The sequence below is a fragment of the Macrobrachium nipponense genome, chromosome 47, assembly GCF_015104395.2.
Source record: "Macrobrachium nipponense isolate FS-2020 chromosome 47, ASM1510439v2, whole genome shotgun sequence".
Taxonomy (NCBI): domain Eukaryota; kingdom Metazoa; phylum Arthropoda; class Malacostraca; order Decapoda; family Palaemonidae; genus Macrobrachium; species Macrobrachium nipponense.
In genome coordinates this window covers 23,933,324-23,956,987 of record NC_087222.1, presented here as the reverse complement: position 1 = coordinate 23,956,987, position 23,664 = coordinate 23,933,324, and the positions used below count along the sequence as shown (strand labels likewise).

The following is a 23,664-nucleotide window of genomic DNA, read 5'->3' as shown; positions in this document are numbered from 1 at the left end:
TTCCAGACAGCAATTATAGCGCATGATGGGTCTGCTACAGTTTGCATCTATAACAGATCCAATACACAGGTTGCAACACGTGAACAAATTTTGGATGTCACATGGTACATCATTGGCCTTTTTCAGAAATGTATTATTTGAAGAAGTTTCTGAATGTACTGGGTTGTCATCAGAGTCAGTATTCTTAAAACACTACGGAACAAATTCGAATGCACTGTGTATCAGTACACTGTTGTATCAGTAGGCGGTATGGTTAGTCCTGACCCCATACGCACCAAGACAGAAAACCAGGGGTCTCCTTAACGGGTGGGTATGTTGACTACTGCTGGAGAAGGTGTGTAAAGGTCACAACCATGCCCAGCATACTTAGGTAAGTCACCATAGAACTTTATGCTGAAAGTATATCCTATGTGTTTTTGTTATCTTATTTACTGAAACTAGTGGCTTGACAATGGACCTGAAATTATTTAATCTTAAAACTTTGAGATATTTGGGATGAAAATTTGTGAGCTTAAGTTTTTCGTCACCTGTCAATTTCTGTGTAATGCTCCTTTGAGGACGAAACAATGACTACGCTATCAAAAAACAGGTTTTGATGTAGGAAAAACCTATTTTGGTAGTCACTGTTGAGTCCTCAAAATCCCCCCTACTTCCCTGACAAAAAACATGGGATTTGGATAAAGGTACATCCTGTGTTGACAAACAGAGTAATGATTTGTGGTCTTTTCGCTGGGCCGAACATAAAACAAGATGGCCGATGCACATGCGCAATAGTCACTTCTACAGGTTTTGATGTAGGAAAACTGGGTGCAGCGTTCGCTGAAGACGAGAAAAAATGCCTTCTTGTCTTTTGAGTCCATTATACTCTATCACTTGTCATAGTGTTTGTCATTATGGCATAATACCCGGCTAAAAGATATTTCTTTGATATTATTAGTCTGATCACCTTGGGGTGCTGGCGCACACCAGGGAGGGTAACTCCATTGAGGACTCAACAGCGACTACCAACAATAGGTCAATTAGGGGTTGCTGTGGTAGTGTTTAACACTCGCCCCAGTTTTATACTGACACCTTTTATTTAGGTGAGCGAGTCAGAGACTTCTGACATGTCCAATTTAGCAGTTCTCTGGTATTATAGCAATATTCTACTAGAAATAGTGCTAAAGAGGACACCTTTCACGGAGCGACACGGCTGAGCCCAGAAATAGGTTTTTCCCATGTCAAAACCTGTTTTTGTTACTTGTAAGGAAGTCAGAAACCCAAGCATATGGCAAACTGAGGTGCTACTGTACAATATTAATTGAAGAATTAGGGTATCTATGCAAGAGTATAAAGGCCACTGATGTCAGAAATATTTTGATCTATCGATAGTACTATAAAATCCTTTTAAGACAATATTACCCAAATCTCTTCTCTGAGTGCACTAGATGCATACTAATTTTAAATTACTTCTTACCAGTATGCACTGTATAAAAATGATATTGATTTCTTAATAGTACTGTACACGGGATCACCAAAAGTATAGTCAATATAATTATTCTACAGTAATTATGCATCATATCATACTTTCCAATCCAATAATGACAATTTCTATACCACCACTTACAGCATCTGATACTTTGTCCCGGATCAAAGTTACTGAACGTGGTAGAAAGAGTTGAAGGTCATTGTTGAAATCTTGATGGTGGCAACGCTGTTAAAGGGAGAAATCAAAATCTGTATTTAGAAAAATGAAATTATTAATTGCAAAAAATACAATAAAAAATACAATGAATATTTTTACACAAAATACAACTCTATTCCTAACTTAATGAACATGAAAACTATTCCCCACGTAAAAAGAACATCAAATTGTAGTGAGTGATGCCTCCAGCAAGTGTATAGATGAATAGAAACAGCACCATCTTAGCAAAATTACATACTCTGTACTGTACTGTACTATACTAAGTTGATACATATGTGTTATGTATGTAAGATAGTACTGATGTAATGAGCACGGCAAGATGTAGCTCCGTAGACATGTTCAGCTCAGAGCTATTGCACTCGCATTGCATCATGCTTAAATGTTAAATGTGTAACCGATTATTATTGTATAAGTATCGAATCCAACACACAGGTTTCGGTCCTGTAAATTCTACCTTACGTATGTAGGATACGATTCCATATTGTGTACTGACCTCCGATGCTCATGTTTGTTATGATCCTGTTATATCTCACAACAAACATGTCGATAGATGTCAAAAGTTTAGAAAGCTTTAGTATCGATAATTATGATCCTAAATCAGTGGGTACAAGATGGAAAAAGTTGATAGGCAACTTCCAGGTTTATTTAGAAGCATTAGGGAAAATAAATGAAAAGCAGCAGAAGGCTTTGTCACTTCATACTGCAGGTCTAGAAGTTCAGAAAGTGTACAATATTTTGAATCTAACAGATGATTCACTGCAGGACATGTTCAAGCCAATACGTAAATACTTTGAATCAGTTCACCCAAGCATCAGAAGAATCAGGTGAGACAATAGACTAGATTAAAAAATTTAGCTGCAACTTGTGAATCTGTGGATCTAGAAGACAGGTTAATAGAGCAAGTTATAAAAAGAAGTAACTTGCAGGAGCTTACAAATAAATTGCTAGGAGAGAAGAGGCTAACCTGGTAAGACTTCTGGAAATAGCAAGAGCATTAGAAACAACTAATTATCAGCCATTTGTCACTGTGGGTTAAGACTCATTATGACAGCAGTAACCACGTAAATCATGCAGCCTATAAAAAGTTGCTAACAAGCAAAAAGTAAGCCTAGCCCTAGTATATCCAAGTATAACAGGTAAAACTACTGCATACTCGCAAAAAAATCAAGAAACATATAGGCACACAAAAATCTCAAAATAAATCATGCTTTAGATGTGGTAAACAAGATCATTATAGCAATAATTGGGATAAGTGGCCAGAATCTGGTCAAACATGCAATAACTGCAGAAAACAGCCATTTAACAAGTCTGTGTAAATTTCCTTAGCAAAAGACCACTAAACAGATCAATAGAATTGTAAATTCAAAGGACAGCTCTAACTCAAATGAAGATAGTGTACATAAGAAAACAGAAGAAAAATTTGCATTTCACATTAACTCTGTGAACAAAGATGCACAAAAACATCTTACGGCTCAAATAACAATAAATGGGAAACACACCCATGCAAATAGACAGCTGTAGATGTGACAATAATTTCTGAAAGAGTTGCACAAACTATACTCACCATATTGATAAGACCTTCAGACAAGGTGTTCAAGAGTTACAATGGTACAAACATAAAACTAGATGGTGCATCACAAGTTTAAATACAGTACAATGATCATGAGATAGGCAAGTTACCATGGACATGTTCGCAACTTTGTCAGAATGCTCAATATTTTCTTAGACAAGCATTTCAATAGCTTTCCATGGAAGAAAATTCCCAAATGCTGTGTTAAACACACATTTAGGGCTATATCATACCCCTAAAAATTCCCTAGGGTATTGCTAGCAATCCAGCAATATTGCAGCAAACAATGGACGAAATATTTGCAGGTATGTCAAGAGTATTAATTTTCATTGATGACATATTAGTAGCTGGCAAAGACAAGAAAGAGCATAGAGAAAGGTTATGCTCATTTCTAAATAAACTAAAGGAGCATAATATCAAAGTCAACTAGAGTAAATATATTTTAAAAGTTGACTCAGTAGAATATATTAAGACTTTATTGTAAATGGTAAAGGAATTCACAAGACAAAGGATACGGTAAATGCAGTACAGTCAACAAAGGTACCAGATAATGTCAAGGAATTGCAAACATTTTTAGATTTAATAACATTCTATGGAACTTTCATTCAAGACTTAAGGAACAATTCCACACCGATTATATAATTTGCTGAATAAGGATGTTAAATGGAATTGGACAAGAGGAATGTAAAAAATCCTTGGAAAGCATCAAAGCAGAAGTGACCTCACCCACATTTCTAGTACATTATCAAATGGATTTGCCAGTAAAGTTGGTTTGTGATGCCTCAAACATAGGTTTAAATGCAGTACCAGCACATTTAATGCCAGATGGTACCGAAAAACCAATTGCTTTTGCCTCCTAAGTTAATTATTAAACAAGGCAGAAAGAAACTACTCACAAATAGAAAAGGAAGTGTTATAACTAGTGAATGAAGTGCAAAAGTTTGATAATATATCTCTATGGTAGGAAACAGTTCACATTAGTTACAGATCACAAACCATTAATGATGAGTTTAGGTCCAAAAGCAACCATACCTACATTAGTAACTGCAAGACTACAACATTGGGCAATTACACTAGCTGCATAAGACAGGCAATTACATTAGCTGCATATGACTATAACACAGAGTACAGACCAACATCAAAGATGGGTAATGTAGACACTTTGTCGAGATTGCCTGTTGAAAGCACCAGAACAACATGAGAGTATATTCTTTAAATTTCTGCATGTGGCTTACCTCTTACAGCTAAGGAAATAACACAAGGTACAAAGAATGACTCAGTACTCTTAAAAGTAGTACAAAGTTTAATAATTGGCAGAGATGTTTGCAAAAATTATGTCAAATGTAAACCACACAGAGATTTGGAATGAATTGAGTGTCAAACAAGATTGTATTCTGAGAAGATCAAGAATAGTAATTCCAAATGCATTAAGAAGTCAAATCAAAGTCAATAGCTAGAATTTGTTTGGTGGCAGGTGCTGATAGGGACATTGAAAATTTGGTTAAGAAGTGTATGAATTGTGCATTGCAAAAAAATAATCCAAAACCAACAAGATTACACCCAAGTGTACATATAGATTTTGCAGGTCCATTTTTAGGATACTCATATCTGATATTAGTAGATGCTTATCGTAAGTGGCCAGAAATTATACCAATGCAAACATCATCATCGGTAGTAACTATAAGATCACTAAAACAAATCTTCACAACTCATGGTTTGCCAGAAAGGATATTGACAGACAATACTAGTCCATACTTCACGGGGGTTAAAGAATTTCTGAATGTAAATGGTATACAACACACATTATCAGCAACTTACCATCCATCAACGAATGGTGAAGCAGAAGGATTTGTTCACACTTTCAAACAATATGAAGCATAGACAAGCAAACTCTGGCAATGTAGCATCTCATATAGCAAAGTTCCTATTATCCTATACAACAACCATACATAATACTACGAGCGTAACACCTTCATATTTGTTGATGGGGAGGATTATCAGGAATAAGCTAGATCTAATGTATCCAAGCTTACAGAGTCAGTTGGAACAGAAAGGTTATGATCAAGTAAAAAAACTTCCCAAGGAAGACATTTCACTCCTTTAAGTATGTCCTGGTAAAATCATACAATACACCAGAAAAATGGGTGCATGGAGAAATTGTCAAGAAGATAGGTAATTTAAATTACGATGTCGATGTCGGTGGAAAGATTGTAAAACGTCATGTTGATCAATTGCAGTCATTCAGTACAAATAATACAGAAGTATGTACAAGTTTCAAATACCTCAGACTTGAATTAACTCTGATGTGCAAATTGCTTACCAAGACGTTGCACCACCAACTGTAAGTAGAGAGGAAAATTTTGCAACAGGTTAGAACACACCTACACAGGTAGTCCCCGATTATCGGCGGGGGTTCCGTTCTTGGTGGGGTAATCATGAGCGAAAACTGCCATTAACCGAAACTTGGTGGCTTATGGTGTCGATGCAGCAAAGTGAATAAATTCAAGCAAAGAAGATATTGCTTTATTATCACCTTTTATCCACAGACCTCGGCAACAAAGTATGGAATTATAACTCCAATACTAAAATACCATCTTTTCTCTATGTACAGGTAAGAGTGAAGAATTGTAGTGTGTTATATAGCCTACACAACATGGACTAGAAAACATAACCTCCAGTAACAAACATGTTTATGTATGTTGAATGATGTTGATATACAGTGAATGACATGATTCAGTGATGACTAATGTAACATCAATTAAAAGTATTTTGTCCATGTCATTTATTATGTTGCTTGAATTACAACCAGTGTATAACAGAAAACCTACCAAGATATAGTGGGAGAGTCAGAACTCCATGAGAAAACAATTGGGAAAAAAAAGTACATTGAATGCATCCACTTTAAGCACCCAGTTAGCTTTGCCCGATGATTTTCAAAATTGTCTTAAATATACAGAACTGCTAAAAAATAATAGCAGACATACAAAGCGTCCAGTGTTCATACTTTTATTGCCATCATACCCCATAAGGAAAAACACAGAGATGTCTCACCTGACCATCGCTCACAGGTGATATTGGCTCCCTTTGGTACATATGACCTGATGTGGAAGATCAGGTTAGTATTGGGTTGCTCTAATTATAATGGTGCTTTAGGACAGGCTTGGGGAGGGGAGGAATGTTGTTCTGGGGGTTGGGGGAAAGGTGGGCAGTAAAACTGAAGACTGCTACCATGACCTTCTAGTTCGATAACTATCAGTTTACGTGTAAAATGGGGGCTGTGTTTAGTACCAGCTCCTTAGGGATGAACATAAGAAACAAAAATGACAAATTTTCTAAGACAATTTGTATTTTTCATAGCTACAAACCTTCGGTTTTAACAATAGGATAATTTCTAGCGCCTAGCTGGATCCGGTTAAAAAGCAGATGCAAGCAAAGAATCTTGTGATATCTGGCAATGCATGCGTAGCTCGGAAGAGGATTGGTCAAGGACCACGCAGCTACGCCAGTCTTTTCTTTGACTGCCTCGGCGAGAGTCGTGTTAACCTCTCTTGGCCTTTTCCCGGTTCATTGTCTGTTTCGCTTGTGTTTAGTGTGTGTTTGGCTGATATTATGGCTCCTTCTGCTCCTTCTTGGCGTCAACGTATGTGCCCCGGAGTTCCAGGTTTTCCGTGTTCTCGTTTTTTGGCTTCGGCAGCGACTGACCCTCACATAACGTGCAGTAGGTGTCGCTCTAATTTTTGTATTATCACAAATCCTTGCACGTAATGCCGGGCATGGCCTAAAGAGCAGTGGAGGTCATTTTATGGTAAGAGAGAGCATTGGAGGGTTTCGACTCTTCCTACTTGGGAAGGTTTTTCGCCTCTTCCCGATGTTTCGTCTCCTGCAGTAGTCAACCCCCATAATAGCGTTGTTCCTATGTCTCCTTCCTTTTCTTCCATTAATTCGTCGATGGAAGTATCAGGAGGCCACTAGGCTGATGTCTGTAATATAGCCCCTTCTTCCTCGGGAGTTAATTTGATTCCCGAGAAAGGTGAGGCTTTTTCATCATTCTCTTTTCTTCCAGAGTCGGAGGCATCCAAAAATGGCGGCGATTTAGAAGACGCTCAGGCTAGGGGGTCCCCCCATCCTTGGAGGGGTTGCTAGCACATTTTGTGGAGGCTCGCACAACCTCTCCTCGGACTTGCCAGACCATCCCCCCTCCTCCCGGCCTCGTCTTCGTGGGTAGTCAAGGTTGGCCACCTTGTATTGCTCTGCCAGTGTCTGCTGCCGCTTTCTTTGAGTCGGAGTGACACAGTGGCGTCAGTCCCGTTGATGTCGTCACGGGATCCGTCTTTGTGTATTCCTCACGCCAGTGGCGTCTGATTCCCCCTAGCACCGAGGGGAAGCCGTGACGTCGCCACCACTTGTGACGTCACTCCCATCGATGACGTCTCTCCCAGTCGTCTCCTCTGATCTGCCTCTCTCAGCCATGACGTAACACATACAACAGGCATAACCATACACAAAAACAGAAGCAAAGGTAGGAAAAATTACTCCTACCATGGCCTGGCGGAAACCAGGCCATGGTAGGAGTCTTCAGTTTTACCAGTGTAGCCTCCAAGGACAGGCAAGAATGAAGCACCTAGAATAGGGTAAACAACCGAGTGGACTGGCCAACTCACCAACTACCGCGGTTTTGGCCACCCTCCGAAAAAGTACTTTAACACGTCCTGACACCAGAGATGGTCATCAGTCATGAGTTGTTGGTGGCAGGAGCTCAAGACCTCTACTCTCCTTTCGAAGCAAGTATTTTCTCCAAAGTTTGAAATTAAGGCCTTATTCACTCGATATTTAATTGGTGAAACAAGAATATAATTACAACTTTAAGCATACCATTCAAAAGATTGAAGTTTCATCAACATAATGTGATATATGAAAGCCCCATACAAACTAAAATAAGCATGTGAGCTCTTCGTAAAATATGTTTTCAAGGCAATTTTTAAAACCAATATGACGGCAATCGTGTGGCTGGTCGGTCTAACCACAGATAATCCACCATCTTTCCCAGCCTTCCCAGCACTCATTTGAACAATTTTAGCGTATAGATGTAACGTTTATTGATCTTACTCAAGATTGCAGTTGTAATCAGCACAATAAAACAACATTTTGTTGCCTATATTAGTGAAAGTATGAAACTTTTTATTCCCGGGTCATGGTTTGAACTGAATTCATTTTTACCTTCTAATCGGTGGTTTTATCCTACTGCCATCACAACTGAAATACCACAGTGCTTATTTGATTGTAATTATACACATTTTGGTCTTAATTCCCTCCACATTGCACTTGAACCACGTTGCTCTTCCTGGTTCCTAAGCACTCACTCCGCAAACAAAGTTACGAGCAGCAGACGACTGCACTCTTTAAGAGGTGCAAAGCTTTATTCCCTTAATTGTTTACTTTACTGATTATTTAGTTTAACTTTACTTCAAAATGTTTATTTAATTCATGTCTATTATCCCTTTTTTGCAACCAAATTAACCCCGAAAAATTACAGATATTTCTGAAGTATAAGCAGACGACGGCAAAAAGACTCATTGTTGCCAATCTAGTGGAGCTTCACACATATGCTGATGCATTTACAAACTGTTTCCATGAATTCAAGTTGTCATAGTAATGCAGTAATGATAAAATTGCAGTAATATGTATATATACTACAAGTAGATACACTAATTTCACTTATTTCCCCAGTTTTGTGCAAGTCTTATACCCAGTTTGGAGGGTAAACACATACTAATTGACAACACTGATAAACAATTGAAGAGCGCAAAATGCCACAAACAATGCTGTAGTCCCCTTGAATAGAGGTCGGGGTTACGAATGTTGTGATGAAAGTGCCCCAGCATCTATGGGTACAAGTGGTGTTCGGATTTAGCACAGGAAATGGTTAGTTTGTTGACACAAGCGACTCCGCAAACATCGTGATGGCGTCAATCTTTGAAAGATTACAATTTGTCGAAAATGATATTGTTATTGTACAATAAAGTTTCATACATACTTACCTGGCAGATATATACTTAGCTATAGACTCCGTCGTCCCGATAGAAATTCGAATTTCGCGGCACACGCCACAGGTAGGCAGGTCAGGTGATCTACCGGCCTGCCGCTGGGTGGCAGGAATAGGAACTATTACCTTCTAAGGACAGATTTTTCTCTTCCACCTGTCTCCTGAGGGGAGGCTGGGTGGGCCATTCAATCGTATATATCTGCCAGGTAAGTATGTATGAAACTTTATTGTACAATAACAATATCATTTTTCATACATTCAACTTCCCTGTCAGATATATACTTAGCTGATTGGCACCTGGCGGTGGGTAAGAGACAGCTAATTACTGATTAGACAGGTAAACAACATACGTTGTAGGTAATAATAAATAAAACCTTGGTTCCTATGTGTTTAGACGAAGGGTTGACCTCCTAGCTATTGCTAGGAGTCTGCTTCGTCTCAAGAGCCTCAGCGAGGATGTGACCAATGGCTAAGAGTTCTTGTAGATCTGTCAATGGGGTCTTATCCACTTACTTGACAGAATCTAATGGTTATTTGTCAAAGGGGTCCTATCCACTTACATGACAAAACACCTATGCCTACTGCATAATTAAGGAGCACAAACACCGATCCCGATCACCTGATCCTAACACGAGGGTTTTGTGCTTAATTTGAAAAGAGCTATCCCCAAACTCATTTCAAATAACCCCAAAGCAAAATAGTATACTTATGTTAAAATAAAATTTTTAACTCACTAGTTAAGGATCAGTGTCGGCTCCCTATCCCAGCAACGTATCCGTAGACACGTAACCAAGAGAGAAGGATCTCTCATAGGTCAACTTGACCTCCTTCGTGCAAAGAGAAGACAACACAGAGTTGCATCTCCCGTAAATTACAGCTAATATGTCTCTCACGCACTATTGTTATGGAAAGAACAAGAATTGTTAAAAGCTCGCACTTCAAGCGCTTTTAATTCTCAGCTGTTTGAAGGAATCATCAAGTTACTTAAGAAGTGCTTTAGAGATCACACTGTTCCAAAGAGACCAGGGCTTTCTTTGAAATTGATCTCTTCTTGGATGAAGCCTAGAGCCTGGCTTGTGCCTGGCTGGCGCTCGCGCCTGGCTGGCGCCTCGCGCCTGTCTGACGCCTCGCGCTTGGCTGGCGCATGTTGCTTGCCTGGCGCCTGGCTAGCGCCTTGGCGCCTGCCTGGAGCCTCGCTGCCTAGCGCCTGGCTGACTTCTCCCCACTTGCTGGAGCTTCGAGCTTGTTAAAGAGTCTCGAGGAAACTGGCGATGCCCACATCGGACCACTTTTTTCCGATTTATTTGCCTCTAGCGCATCTGCGCCAGGCTGGAGGCACGCTCCTTCTCCTCATCAGACAATGACAGTGTTTATTTGGACTGTCTTCCTCTGGCGTCTTTACGCCTGTTCTGGTATTTTGGCGCCTGATTGGCGCTACATTGTCCGAAAGTCCTTAACATCCACAATCGTTTATCAGGAGACTGGAGAAGGGTGAAGAAATTCTTTCACTTTGAGCTTTTGGTCTCTCGGTAAGGGGAGGTGATTGTCATCAGCTACATCCAGTAGACGATAGGATATCTAACCGTACGAGAGATAAGAGTCTTCCTCCGAGGATGGGTCCTTCATGAATACTTCCGTGCTCACGAGATCTCTTCTTACATGTGAAGGGGTTGTCTCGTTGCAGTATCTTCCCTATCCTTGCCCGAAAGGAAGGGAAAAAGCCTGGAAGTCGAAGGAGACTCCGAGCTGAAATTGGGAGTACTCCTGATTTCTAGCTCTTTATTGTATCCCTCTGAACACCTTCTGGGAAGCATTTCGAGCCGTCATCGCATACCAAAGACTCTGTAGGCAAACGTTGAACCATTCTACTGTAGATGAAAACGTAAGTACTCTGCCTGGACAACGAAAACCTCTATCTGAAAACATTGAATCAGGAATAGGGGGTTTCAGTTCTTTTGCTAGACATACTATGCTGGCAAGAACCCATTGTCTAGTCTCCATAGAATCTGATGCGAGATTCCAATGCTCAAAAAATTCACTTGTCTTCTTGGTCGTTTAGGACCCAGAGAAACAAAGAATTCCCTCACAAAAATTTCTCAAAGAAGTTTGATGAGGAGCAGTTCCATCTTGTCGGAACATGGAATCTGTGGCCACAAAAAAGATCCCATTAGAAGTACATGATATCCTACTCTTGTCATATTAAGGTATATATCGTATAAGATCCCGAAGATCTTAATCCTCTGCTATCTCCAATTCCCTTTGTAGAGACAGAGTATAGCCTTTTACTGCGTTCTTTGATAGCAGATATATACAAAGGTGATTCTTCCCTCTGAAAGGGAAGAAAAAACCGCTATGTGGTTCACAGAGGTATCGGAAGAGGACAGTTTCCTCATTCCCTCTAGCACGATCTGCAGCAATTCTATGTCTAGGCCATGACTATTGTCATCTACCTTGAAAAATCCTCTCATTTATGTTCCACTTCTGGTCAGTTCTGCATGCAGACAGACTCAGAGTGGAGAGGTTGTTAAGGTCCATTTAATAATAGATGCTGATAGAATCCAGACTCTCTTGGAAAAGACTTCCAAAAAACATGCTGTGAGAAGAACGTGACCTCTGTGAATCCAACCTCTCTGAAGCCAAAATGAGGCATAAAGTATTATCCTCTCTTTCTTTGACGCCCTTTATCTTAAATTCTGTAAAGAATTTATATTTATATTTAGGGGAAAAAAAAGACTATAGTATATTCCCCTTTCTATAAAATAAACATGGCGTATATTGCTACCTCTCTTGGTTCGAGGAAAAGGAAGCATTCTATAGGAAGCCTGTTCGTCTTCTTTACCTTGCTAAGAGATCTATGAAGAAGACTTTCCGCAGGTTCACAACTCTTTCCAATAAATGTTAGACATACGTTAATAGTTATTATCGTCGATCGAGAAGGTTCTCACGGACATGAAATATCTTGCATCGAACCTCTTAAGGATCGTTACGTTCCGTGTCTGTTTTCCAAATAGGTTCTCTTTTTTAACGCGAACAGGAGCGAAAAAAGAGATTCTCGATGCTCTTTGCGATATGAGAGAGTCGTGGAATTGGCCTAAGTGATAAAAAGGGTAACGAAATCAGGAACGATTCTTGCCGTTACCGAGCCTGCTGTCCGAGAGGCTACTGGAATTCTTACGGTTAATAACTCGCTAAAAACGAGAAAATATCTTGGATGGTGCTCTTGGCCCATTGCTTCAGGCTGGCGCTTCTGGCGCAATTTTGCGCCAGGCTGGCGCTTCTGGCGCATTCCTGGCGCTTCTGGCGCATTGCGCCAGGTTGGCGCTTCTAGCGCTTTGCGCCCGGCTGGCGCTTTCTTCTAATTCTCTTTATGTTATGTGTCAGAACATCTGTGCCTTTATGGTACCCGACCTCCTTTCACATGTTATTCCGTTCTTAGTAGGAAAAAACTCTTATATACGAAGTATAGTCCATTCAGGGAAACCATTTCTGCCACGAAGAGAATGTTTCCCATCCCACTCATCCATCTTCTCTTGAGCAATATCCGATTCTTAAAAGGTTGTGTGCGTTTCTCGAAAGACTTGACCATACCGTAGTCTTAAAGTGAATTCTCTACTACATCCATCTTCTCACTAAGCATGTATTCTAATAAGCCATTTGCTTCGTAAGCATGAGAGCATTATATAATATAATGTTCTACTGCTTAGAATCCTTTAGTAATGTTACCTACGGTAAACAGCATTGAAAGGTATAATATCTTTCTTATTGAAAGCTTCTTAGCAAAAGGCAGACAATATTTTATTTGTGTTAGCTTAACTATCTCCTCCATTCGAGACTAAGTCCATGAGTGTGGGGGGATATACGGTTAACCATTCGATCCCGTTGGAGGAGAGAGATGTAATCGACTAATCATGACCGAGAACCGGATGGTACTGTATTCAGTATTGGCCTTAGAATGACAGCCCGGCAGTCTGCTCGCTGCCTGACTGCATTCATCATGAGTTGCCAGTTACTTCATTCAATGAAGGAATATAATACAATTATTCTCGAGCCTAAGGAAGCTCTTAATAATGCAAATTTAAGCCAAACAACCTTTGTTAAATACCGAAGCTGAGTAGGTATTGTCGTAACAAACCTTTTAAGCGAAGTCCTTACCAGGAAAAAACCTGTAAGGATATAGATAATTCCGTAGCGAACCACAAAGGCAACTCTGGTATGGGTATATGACTTGTCATTCAGTAGTCGTATACAGCAAGTCTTGCTACTATTCTTTCCTCTCCGATCCAGAGAGAGAAAAGGAAATCTTGCCCTCTTCGTTCTTTTCGTCAATAAACACGAATTAGTATTAGTCGAAAAGAGATCGCAATGAAAACTCTAGGATCGAAGAGAATCCCTCAAATTTTTATTCTCTTGGATATAAGGCCGTATTCTATGCCTCTATTATTTGGAAGAGCCTCTAATCAATGAATGAGAGCTCGTACAAATCTTGTTTAATTTTCAAACGATCCTGAGAAAAAACTCTATCATCATCTAAGTCCTCCTGACAAGAATGACGGCCGCCTGTGCGACATATTGCATTCTTCTCAGGAGACAAGCTGTGCTTGCGGCAGATTTCCACCCACCCGAAACGGACATATCGTGAACAGGACGACGGCGCCTGTGCGGCACCTTTCGTCTCTGTCCAGAGAAATCCGCTCCTGGTCCAAATCATAAAGAGACGGCCTTCCTGGTTGATTTCTTTCTCCGTTATGATTCTTTTGAGGAAGATCTTGGCGCTTGGTGCTTAACCGTTGCCGAAAGTCTGGTTTGTTCAATGCGCTTGGACGTATCTGTCCGTCTCGGACCGTGTCGTCTGTCCGAGCTGTCCACCTATGGAACTTGGCGCTTGGCTGGTGTCATTCCAGTACGACACCTCTGCCTGTCCGTCTTGTCCGCTTCTGGCGCCTGTCGCCCGGACGGAGTTGCCTGCGCACGACGTTTGTCCAATCCAGGCTGTCCGCCTTGTCAAAGGTTGTCCGCAATCGGCACGAGTCTGTCTGGTTGGAGCCGGTCCGCGTAGGACACCCTTTTTTTCCTGTCCGAGTAGTCCAATTCTGGCGCCGAGCGCCTGGGTGGTTCTGTCCGACTCGGACACTCTTCGTCATTGTCCGTATGTTGCGTCTCAGAATCCTAATGAGTTTTCGTCCTTCTTTCTTTATTCGTCTCTGTACTCGTACGAGGAGTAGAGGAGATAAATCTCGGAGTCCAGAACGCCCGTAGGACGAGATTCCTCTTAACAGGAAGAAAATCGTCCTTTCTCCTCGGAAGGCCTTTCTAATACTCCTACTAAAGAGGAAATTTGTTCCTGCATTTTAAGTAGGAAGTCCGTCGCAGTTTTCTTCCTTTTCTTTGCCATGAATAGGAGAATGCGCTCTGGAAGGCGTAGGAGATCGAGATATTGTCCTCTTGGCTCTTTTCCTCTCGTAGGGAGAATCGTCCGGGAAACGTTGCGGGCTCGAGTCCAACGTCGGAGCTTTCCAACTCCTCTTGATCGGACACGACAGTTCGTCGGAATTCCATCACTTCTTCGAGGAGACGAATGGGAAGACGAAAAGCACTCTTTTAGGATGCCTTTCCAATGGCGATCCTTGGCAGTCTGGGACGCTACAGATTTCTGCCGAGGGGACGCCTGACCGGTGGGGATTCTCCGTAACCTCCGTACGACGTCGACATTCCTTCTCCTCTGGGCCTGGGAGCTTGGAAGAGGTCTAGGTCTGGGAGCGAGACAGAGCCGATCGGAACGCACCTCCATTATTTTTTTAGGACGCCTTTCCAATGGCGAACTTGGCAGTCTGGGACGTTTCTACAGAGTCTGCCGAGGGGACGCCTGATCGGCGGGGATTCTCCGTAACCTCCGTAAACGACTGTCGACATTCCTTCTCCTCTGGGCCTGGGAGCTTGGAAGAGGTCTAGGTCTGGGAGCGAGACAGAGGCCAATCAGACGCACCCTCCACTTCAATGGGGAACACTATATTCATTCTTACCTTTTTAGAGCTCGCTTTTGAGCTACATCCATTATCTTCAAATTTGCATATATAAATTTGTAGTTTCTGTGGAGTAAGAAGGTGATGGAGGATGCAACTACTACTAGTACTGCTAATACTCTAACCTGCTCGTTAGCACAAACGCTATTAAAGCTTATAAAGTAAGCGTATCTAGTTATATGCTCTTCTGACTTCCTAAAGTAGGAAATTAAAGTTTAAAGTATTTTCCTCAATAAAGTTGTAACCTTTATTACATGTAATAATGAATAAATATTAATAATTCCCTTTATTGCAAACTATGTGAGTGTCTACCGATAATTTCGGTAGTTTCAATTAGTATTTTCTTCGAATTTCGAAGCGAAATTCATTAAAAAGTTTAATAAAGCGTATGCCGAACCAAAGACCCAGTACTTCCCTGCAAAAGACAGCCCAGAAGATCGATGGCGATGAACACTAAAAAATCAAATCAGGAGGAACCGTAAACGTGTGTTTTACAGTCCAAACGATAGAGAAAAATCTGTCCTTAGAAAGGTAATAGTTCCTATTCCTGCCACCCAGCGGCAGGCCGGTAGATCACCTGACCTGCCTACCTGTGGCGTGTGCCGCGAAATTCGAATTTCTATCGGGGACGACGGAGTCTATAGCTAAGTATATATCTGACAGGGAAGTTGAATGTATGAAATATGACATTGTTATGATACAATAAAGTTTCATACATACTTACCTGGCAGATATATCATAGCTATAGTACGTCGTTCCCGACAGAATTTCAAATTTCGCGGCACTAGCTACAGGTAGGTCAGGTGATCTACCGCCCTGCTCTGGGGTGGCAGGGCTAGGAACTATTCCCGTTTTTCTAATCATAATCTCTCTTTCCACCTGTTCTCCCTGCGGGGAGGCTGGGTGGGGTCTTCAATGTATATATCTGCCAGGTAAGTATGTATGAAACTTTATTGTATCATAACAATGTCATTTTCATACATTCAACTTACCTGTCAGATATATACATAGCTGATTGACACCCTTGGTGGAGGGCAAGAGACAGCTAACTAATGACTAGACAGGTAAACAACATATGTTGTAGGTATTAATAAAACCTTAGTTCCTACCTTTTTAGATGGAAGACTTCGTGGCTACTGCCCAGGAGTCTGCTTCATCTCAAGAGCCTTAGCGAGATAGTGATCTGTGGCCAAGAGTTCTTGTGGATCTGTCGATGGGGTCTCTTCCACTTACTCGACAGAATCCTAACTGGCGTTTGTCAATGGGAGCACATCCGCTTATATGACAACACGCACTAATTTAAGGAGCACACAACCAATCCCGATCACCCGATCCTAACCCGTGTTAGTTCTAAGATTGCCTAGAGTTACTCCCCAAACTCTTTGCAAACAACCACAAACTCGAAACTCATACATACAAAAATACAACAAAATTTTTGTACCCCTCTAATAGTCAGATGTCACTCGATTTTCAAATGAAGAGAAGTGAAGGCCGCCTGTGCGACAACTGACACTCCCATACACCGAAACCCGAGAACACATCCGACAAGAGGGTTACGTACATAATTTTAAGGATTGGTGCTTTCTCCTTTAACCCAGAACCGTTTGTGCTGACACAAACGGACCTAACGAAAAACATTTATCATACGTAACTCGCAGTCTTTTAAATAATGGGATGCAAACACAGAGTTGCATCTCCAATAAGTTGTGTCCAAAATGTTCTTTTAGTGACATATTCTTTGGAACGCCACCGAAGTTGCGATTGCTCTAACTTCGTGGGGCCTCCCACTCTTAGAAGATTAAAAAGAATCATCTGGACACTTCTTATGAGCTTCCGTGATAACAAAACTTCTAACAAAGAAGGCTAAAGCGTTTCTTTGGACATTGCTCTCGTTGGGGTCTTTCACGAGCACCACAAAGGACCTTTCTGCGAAACCCCCCAACTGCTTATTCCTGTCCAGATAAAAATTTTAGAGCTCTAACCTGGGCAAAGGGTATTCTTTCGGGCTCTTGCCCACCAAACTAGAAAGTCCTTTCACTTCGAAGCTCCTGGGCCAGGGATTTGAAGGGTTTTCATTTTTGGCCAGAAAAAGGGACTGAAATGAACAAATTCGGAGTCTCCTTTGAAGCCAACTCTTGATTCAAGGGCGTGCAACTCACTGATTCTTTTTTTTTTTGCCGTTGCAAGAGAGATCAGAAACAAACACTTTCTAGTGATATTACGGAACGAAGCAGTGTGAAGTGGTTCGAATTCATCTGATGAAAGAAATTTAAGAACTACATCTAAGTTCCAGCTTGGAACTTAGGTACAAGTGATTTAGATGTTTCGAATGAACGAATTTGAGGGTCGTGCCAAATCCTTGTCATTCGGTTAGATCTAATCCTCTGTTTCTAAAGACTGCTGAGAGCATACTCCTGTACCCCTTAATAGTCGGTACCGAGAGATGCGACTTTTGTCTAAGAAACAGAAGGAATCTGCAATTTCGGTCACAGAGGTACTGGAAGAGGACAGCTTCTTCGACCTACACCAGTTTCTGAAAACTTCCCACTTCGATTGGTACACTCTCTCGTAGATGATCTGCGGGGCTCTAGCAATTGCATTTGCTGCCTGGCGAGAAAACCCCTCGCTCTGACGAGTCTTTCGATAGTCGAAAGGCAGTCAGAGCAAGAGCGGGTAGATTTTGATGGTACCTCTCGAAGTGGGGTTGTTGAGCAGATCTATTCTGTTTTGGAAGAGATCTGGGGAAGTCCACTGTCCATTCCATCACCTCTGTGAACCAGATTTGAGCTGGCCAATACGGAGCGATCAGAGTCATCTTGGTTCCTTCGGATGCACGAATTTTCTGACTACTTCCCCAGAATCTTGAACGGGGGAAAAGCGTAAACGTCTATTCCTGACCAGTCCAGGAGAAAGGCGTCTGTTGCATAAGCCCGGGGATACCTCCACCATGGGCACAAAATGTATCTATCCTTTTGGAGAGGAATGTGGCGAAAAGATCTATTTGAGGCTTCCCCCAAAGGCGCCACAGGCGGCTGACAGACTTCTGAGTGGAGTGTCCATTCTGTGGGAAGGACCTGGAATCTCCTGCTCGTCTGTCCGTCTCACATTCCTCTCCCTTGAACAAACCTTGTTAGAAGATTACCTTCCTTTGGTTCGCCCAAATCAGTAGATCCCGTGCCAGCTCGTACAGAGCAAAAGAGTGCGTCCCTCCTTGCTTCTTGACATAGCCAGAGCTGTCGTATTGTCCGAAATTTATCTGCACGACTTTGCCTCTGACTAAGTGTTTCGAAGCTCTTTAGCGCCAGGTGAATTGCTAAGAGCTCTTTGCAATTTATGTGCCATGACACCCTGTTCTGCCGACCAGGTGCCTGACACTTCTCTGGGTCCCAATGTTGCACACCCCAGCCCGCCTCCGAGGCGTCTGAAAACAATGTCAGGCTTGGGTTCCGTACTTGCAGGGACACTCCTTTGTTTTCCTTTAGTGGAAGCAACCACCACTTCAAAATGATGTTTTATTTCTTCCGATATTGGAAACGTATCCGATAGCTGACCTGTCTTCCAACTCCAACTTCTTCTTAGGAAGAACTGAAGCGGTCGAAGATGTAATCTCCCTAGGAGAAAGAACTGTTCGAGCGAGGAAAGGGTTCCCAGAAGGCTCAGCCATTCCCTCGCCGAAGTGCGCTCTTCCCTAGAAAGTTCGATACTGTGGCACAGCCTTTCTTTAGTCTCTCTTGCGATGGAAAAGCTCGAAAAACCCCGACCCCGAGAATCCATCTGAATCCCCAGATAAACCACGTTCTGGCTGGGGATCATCTGAGACTTCTTCGAGGTTCACGATCAGTCCCAAAGACTTTGGTCAACTCCAGTGTTATTAACAGGTCCTCCAAACACTGCTTTTGAGACCTGGCTCTGATGAGCCAGTCGTCCAGGTACATTGAGACATTTATCCCTTTCAAGTGTAGGTGTCTCGCTATATTTTTCATCACGTCTGTGAAGACTTGAGGAGCCGTGGACAGGCCGAAACACAGGGCACCCTGAACTGATAATTTCTGCCTTCGAACATAAATCGAAGGTACTTCCTCGACGAATGGTGGATCGGATGTGGAAGTATGCGTCCTGAAGGTCTATGGACACCATCCAATCCCCTTGCCGTAGTGCTGCAAGGACTGAGGCAGACGTTTCCATGCTGAACTTCTGTTGTTCGACAAATTTGTTCAGCGCACTTACGTCCAGTACGGTCTCCATCCCCCCGAGGCTTTTGTTACAAGGAACAAGCGGTTAAAACCACGGGGAGTTGCAATCCAGTACAAGTTCTATTGCCCTTTTTTCCCACATCTGTTCCACCATTTGACGAAGAGTGTCCGTCATCATCTGGTCCCTGTACCTGGCGGACAATTCCCTCGGAGATGTTGTCAAGGGAGGAATGTCCTTGAATGGGATGCGATACCCCTTCTTGATAATCGACATTGTCCCAAGTGTTGGCTCCTAAGTCTTCCAGGCTTTCGCAAAATACTGTAGCCTGCTCCTACGGGTGTCTGGAGGACAGAATCTCACTTCCCTTTCTTAAAGGCACGGAAGGAAGACCTGCCCCTCTTATCGGTTGACTTCCTTCTGGCGATCGGTCTAGTTGGAAGGACCTCCTCGAAAGGGCTGTTTCGAGCTGGGCGAGCCACTTTCTTCTCCTCACTAGCCACAGGCCTACTCTTCCTTGATGATTGTCTAAGGAGATCCTGGGTGGCCTTCTCCGTCAGAGACGGGCGCGATGTCCTTCACCAACGTGCGGAGAAAAAGGTGTTCAGAGAGAGGCGCAAAACATAAGGCGGCTCTCTGCGAATGAGAGACGGCCTTTGTGAGGAAAGCTGTGCACCGCTCTTTTCTTTAAAACTCCTGCACCATATAGCGAGCATACCTCAGCTGATCCATCCTGAACAGCCTTATCGATGCAGGCTAGGATGCAATTCAGGTTTCTGGGTCGAGTTGTTCATTTTCTTGAGATTTCTTGGCCAGAACCCCAAGGGACCAATCTAAGAAGTTAAAAACTTCTAAGGTGTGAAATAGACCCTTGATGAGGTGGTCCGTTTCCGAAAGCCCCCATGTAACCTTCGCTGCATTCAAGGCGTGCCTTCTAGACGAATCACCAAACTCGAGAAATCTGATTCGGCTGAAACGGACAGAGACAATCCCATATCCTCTCCGTTTCGTACCAAATTCCTCTCCTCCCTGTAAGTTTGGCGGGAGGCATACAAAAGACCGTCCTTCCTAACTCCTTCTTCTTCTTGAACCAGGAGTCAAGAGATTGTAGCGCTCTCCTCATAGAAATGGCAGGCTTCATTTTAAGGAAAGAGGAAGACTTGAGTGTTTTTCGTGCTCGAAAACTGCGAACGTGGTGAAGGGGGAGCAGCTGGTGTCAAAGAGTCTCCCATATTCCTCCAACAGAACGGGACTAAAGGACTTTATAATTAGAAGATCCTTCCTTCATTTCGTCCTCCGAGGCATCTTCTGGGTTAAGAGGCTCGGAAGGAGAAGGCTCTCTCCTTTCTACTGACTCTTCTCTTACTCTCTCTTATTCCGATGTGTCAGGTTCATACGAGGAAGTGCGCTGTGTATACAGCATGGAGTATCGCGCCTGGGAGGAGTAGCGTGCGGTTGATCCTCCTGGCGCCTGGCAGGTCGCAAAGCGCCTCGAATACTCCTGGCTTTCAGCAGGCGCCTGGCGCCTGGCGGCGCTCATCAGGCGCCTGGCGCCTGGCAGGCGCATTCATCAGGCGCCTGGCGCCTGGCAGGCGCAAAGCGCCTCGAATACTCCTGGCTTTCGCAGGCGCCTGGCGCCCTCGTAGGCGCATTATGTTCATAATACTCCTGGCGCGTGGTAGGCTATTAAGTTCCGCATACTCCTGGCGCCTGTAGGAGTATAAGCTTCGTAAAACTCCTGGCGCCTGTTCTAAACAGGATCTTCTTCTTCATCCAGCTCTTGGCGCTTGATTGAAGATCTTGAATGTTGTCCTGGCTCGTTACGCCTACTCGGAGTTTGGCTTCTGGTTGGCGCCCTACTCTTGACAGGAGTGGCTTCCTTTCCTACTTCTCGCCTGCCAAGCGCACCGCCCCCCCCAGAGATGGCCGCCTGTGCGACAACTCCCCCGAAGGCTGCGTCGCGCCTGGCAGGAGATAGTTCTTAGATCATTTTAATAGGAAGCCTATCATCCTTCTTACGAGTAGGCTCCTATAACTAAGAGTTCCTACTAGCAAGGCTAATTGCTCTTGCATATTCTTCAAAATTTTCTTGGTTGAGGAATCTTCCGAATTAGGAGAGGGAGATCTGTAAGGCGCTCTAGGATCTCCTCCAGTCCCAGAGTCTGACTGTATTCTCGCCCTCTTTACTACCGAAGGCGCTCCTCCTTCCGAGAAGCGCTCGGGACTCGAATTGATCTCATGTTCAGCAGGCGCCTGGCGCCTGGCAGGCTCTTGCCTACTCCTCTTCAAAGGACGGGAAAGATTCGACTCCTTCCACCCTCTTCTCGGAGAAGGCGAACTCGACGACGAAAAGCACTCTCGTAGGACCCTCTTATAGCGGTCTTTAGCAGTCGATACGATCGATTCTGCCGAAGGGACGCCTGTCGTTGGGGATTCTCCACAACCCCCGTACGGCTTTCGACTTTCCTTCTCCTCCGGGCCAGGAGCTTGGAAGAGGTCTAGGCCCTGGGAGCGTCGCAGAGACGACCAGACGCCCCCTCCACTACACTGGGGACACTAATATCACTGCCACATCACTTTCCTTACCTTCCAATGCTGCGACTTTTTCTGCATTTTCTGAAGGGAAGCTCTAAGGTTCTGCTATTTCCGAAGCCGAACTAGAGGGATTAGCATTTGTGAACGGCTGAAATAGAATGGTCATTACATCATAGGAAGAAGCTACAGAGCTAGAAAGTAAATCATGAGAGGCAGACCTTCTATGTGTTTTCTTCCTCTCTCTATCTCTCTCTAACTTCTTCAAGTAAGAAGTTAGCTTCCACTCTTGTGCACTCAGATTCTCACACTCATTACAGTATTTCCCTCAATTGAACATTCAACCATTCTACACCCTCTACAGCTAGTGTGAGGATCTATCGAAGCTCTTTCGGAATCCTCACCTTACAGCCCTCATTCACACACACTCTGAAACTAACACTAGAATCAGACATATTCACAAAATCCAAAAACCAAGTCCAAAAAAACAGTCCACGATAGCGAATGCCAACAACGATCCAAGTACGTCACAAATATCAGCGAGAGATGATCAAAAGCTTTGCGAAAACGAATTCTAGTCAGGAGGAAGTAACAACAATGTTGATACAGCCGGCGACAGAGAGATTATGATTAGAAAAACGGGGAATAGTTCCTAGCCCTGCCACCCAGAGCATGCGGTAGATCACCTGACCTACCTGTAGCGAGTGCCGCGAAATTTGAAATTCTGTCGGGAACGACGGAGTCTATAGCTATGTATATATCTGACAGGTAAGTTGAATGTATGAAATGCATTTTTCCTAACTATACAAAACCTGAGGTCCTTTAACAATAGGAAGTAGCTAGCGGCAGCTGGAACGGTCGTAAGCTTCGAACAGGGAGAACTGGTACTTAACTGCTTGTCCGGGAGGTAAACAAATCACTTGCTTTTGGGCCCATGCAAATACGCAGAGTGAGGGGTGGCATGAGGTGGGACTATATGTAAAGGACCTTAGGTTTGTATAGTTAGGAAAAATGCAATTTTCGACAAATTGTCATTTGTTCCGATAACGTAATACAAACCATCGGTCCTTTAACAATAGGAAGACTCACTTCTTGGTGAAGGAATCTGAGTCTTTTGATGAACAGACTGGTGTTTGTCCAACCCTGGAATGCCTCCCTGGTCGTAAGAGCGAGGGAGGGGTCCAAGCCTCTGTCCGATTGATTGGGGTGTGCACCGCAGGATCAATGGTCAGACCTCTGGGCCGAGTACTAAGAGAGAGGCAAGCGTATCTCTTCGTACCAGCAGTGTAAGAACTTGTTCCTGTACAGGAGCAAATATAAAGTCATGGGTTTGTCTCTTGTAGGCATCCACTTCCCCCCCCTCGTAGGAGGAAGTGGTGGATATATGCTCCTATCCCTAATGAAAGGGATAGGTTGGAGCTCGGTCGAGTAGCTTACCTGCATCAAATTCCTTTCCAGCATGGTGACGGCCGTGTCCTTCTGCCCACAGGTAGAGGTAGAGAAAGAGGTGAAGAGAAGCCGTCACACTCTCATTCGCACATTTATTCTCCAGTCATACCAGGAATCGATTTTTTGCTGTTTGCCTGCTCAGGTGGCTTGGGTTAAGTATTCACAACGTGTTGAG

At 43.2% G+C, this 23,664-nt stretch overlaps 2 protein-coding genes across 2 annotated transcripts in view; one reads left to right on the top strand and one right to left on the bottom strand.

The window, feature by feature from the left end:
• The window catches only part of LOC135204765 (PDZ domain-containing protein 11-like), a 30,759-nt gene extending 26,264 nt beyond the window's left edge, over positions 1-4,495 (bottom strand). Inside the window, exons 1-2 of the mRNA XM_064234928.1 lie at positions 4,388-4,495; positions 1,607-1,693 (exon numbers count right to left, since the gene is read on the bottom strand). Of these exons, the coding sequence (XP_064090998.1) occupies positions 1,607-1,693; positions 4,388-4,480 (180 nt within the window). The 5' untranslated portion in view covers positions 4,481-4,495. The remainder of the gene's footprint in view (positions 1-1,606; positions 1,694-4,387) is intronic.
• LOC135204766 (gastrula zinc finger protein XlCGF57.1-like) overlaps positions 1-23,664 on the top strand; it is a 236,252-nt gene that overhangs the window by 150,941 nt on the left and 61,647 nt on the right. The gene's annotated exons all lie outside the window — the stretch shown is intronic.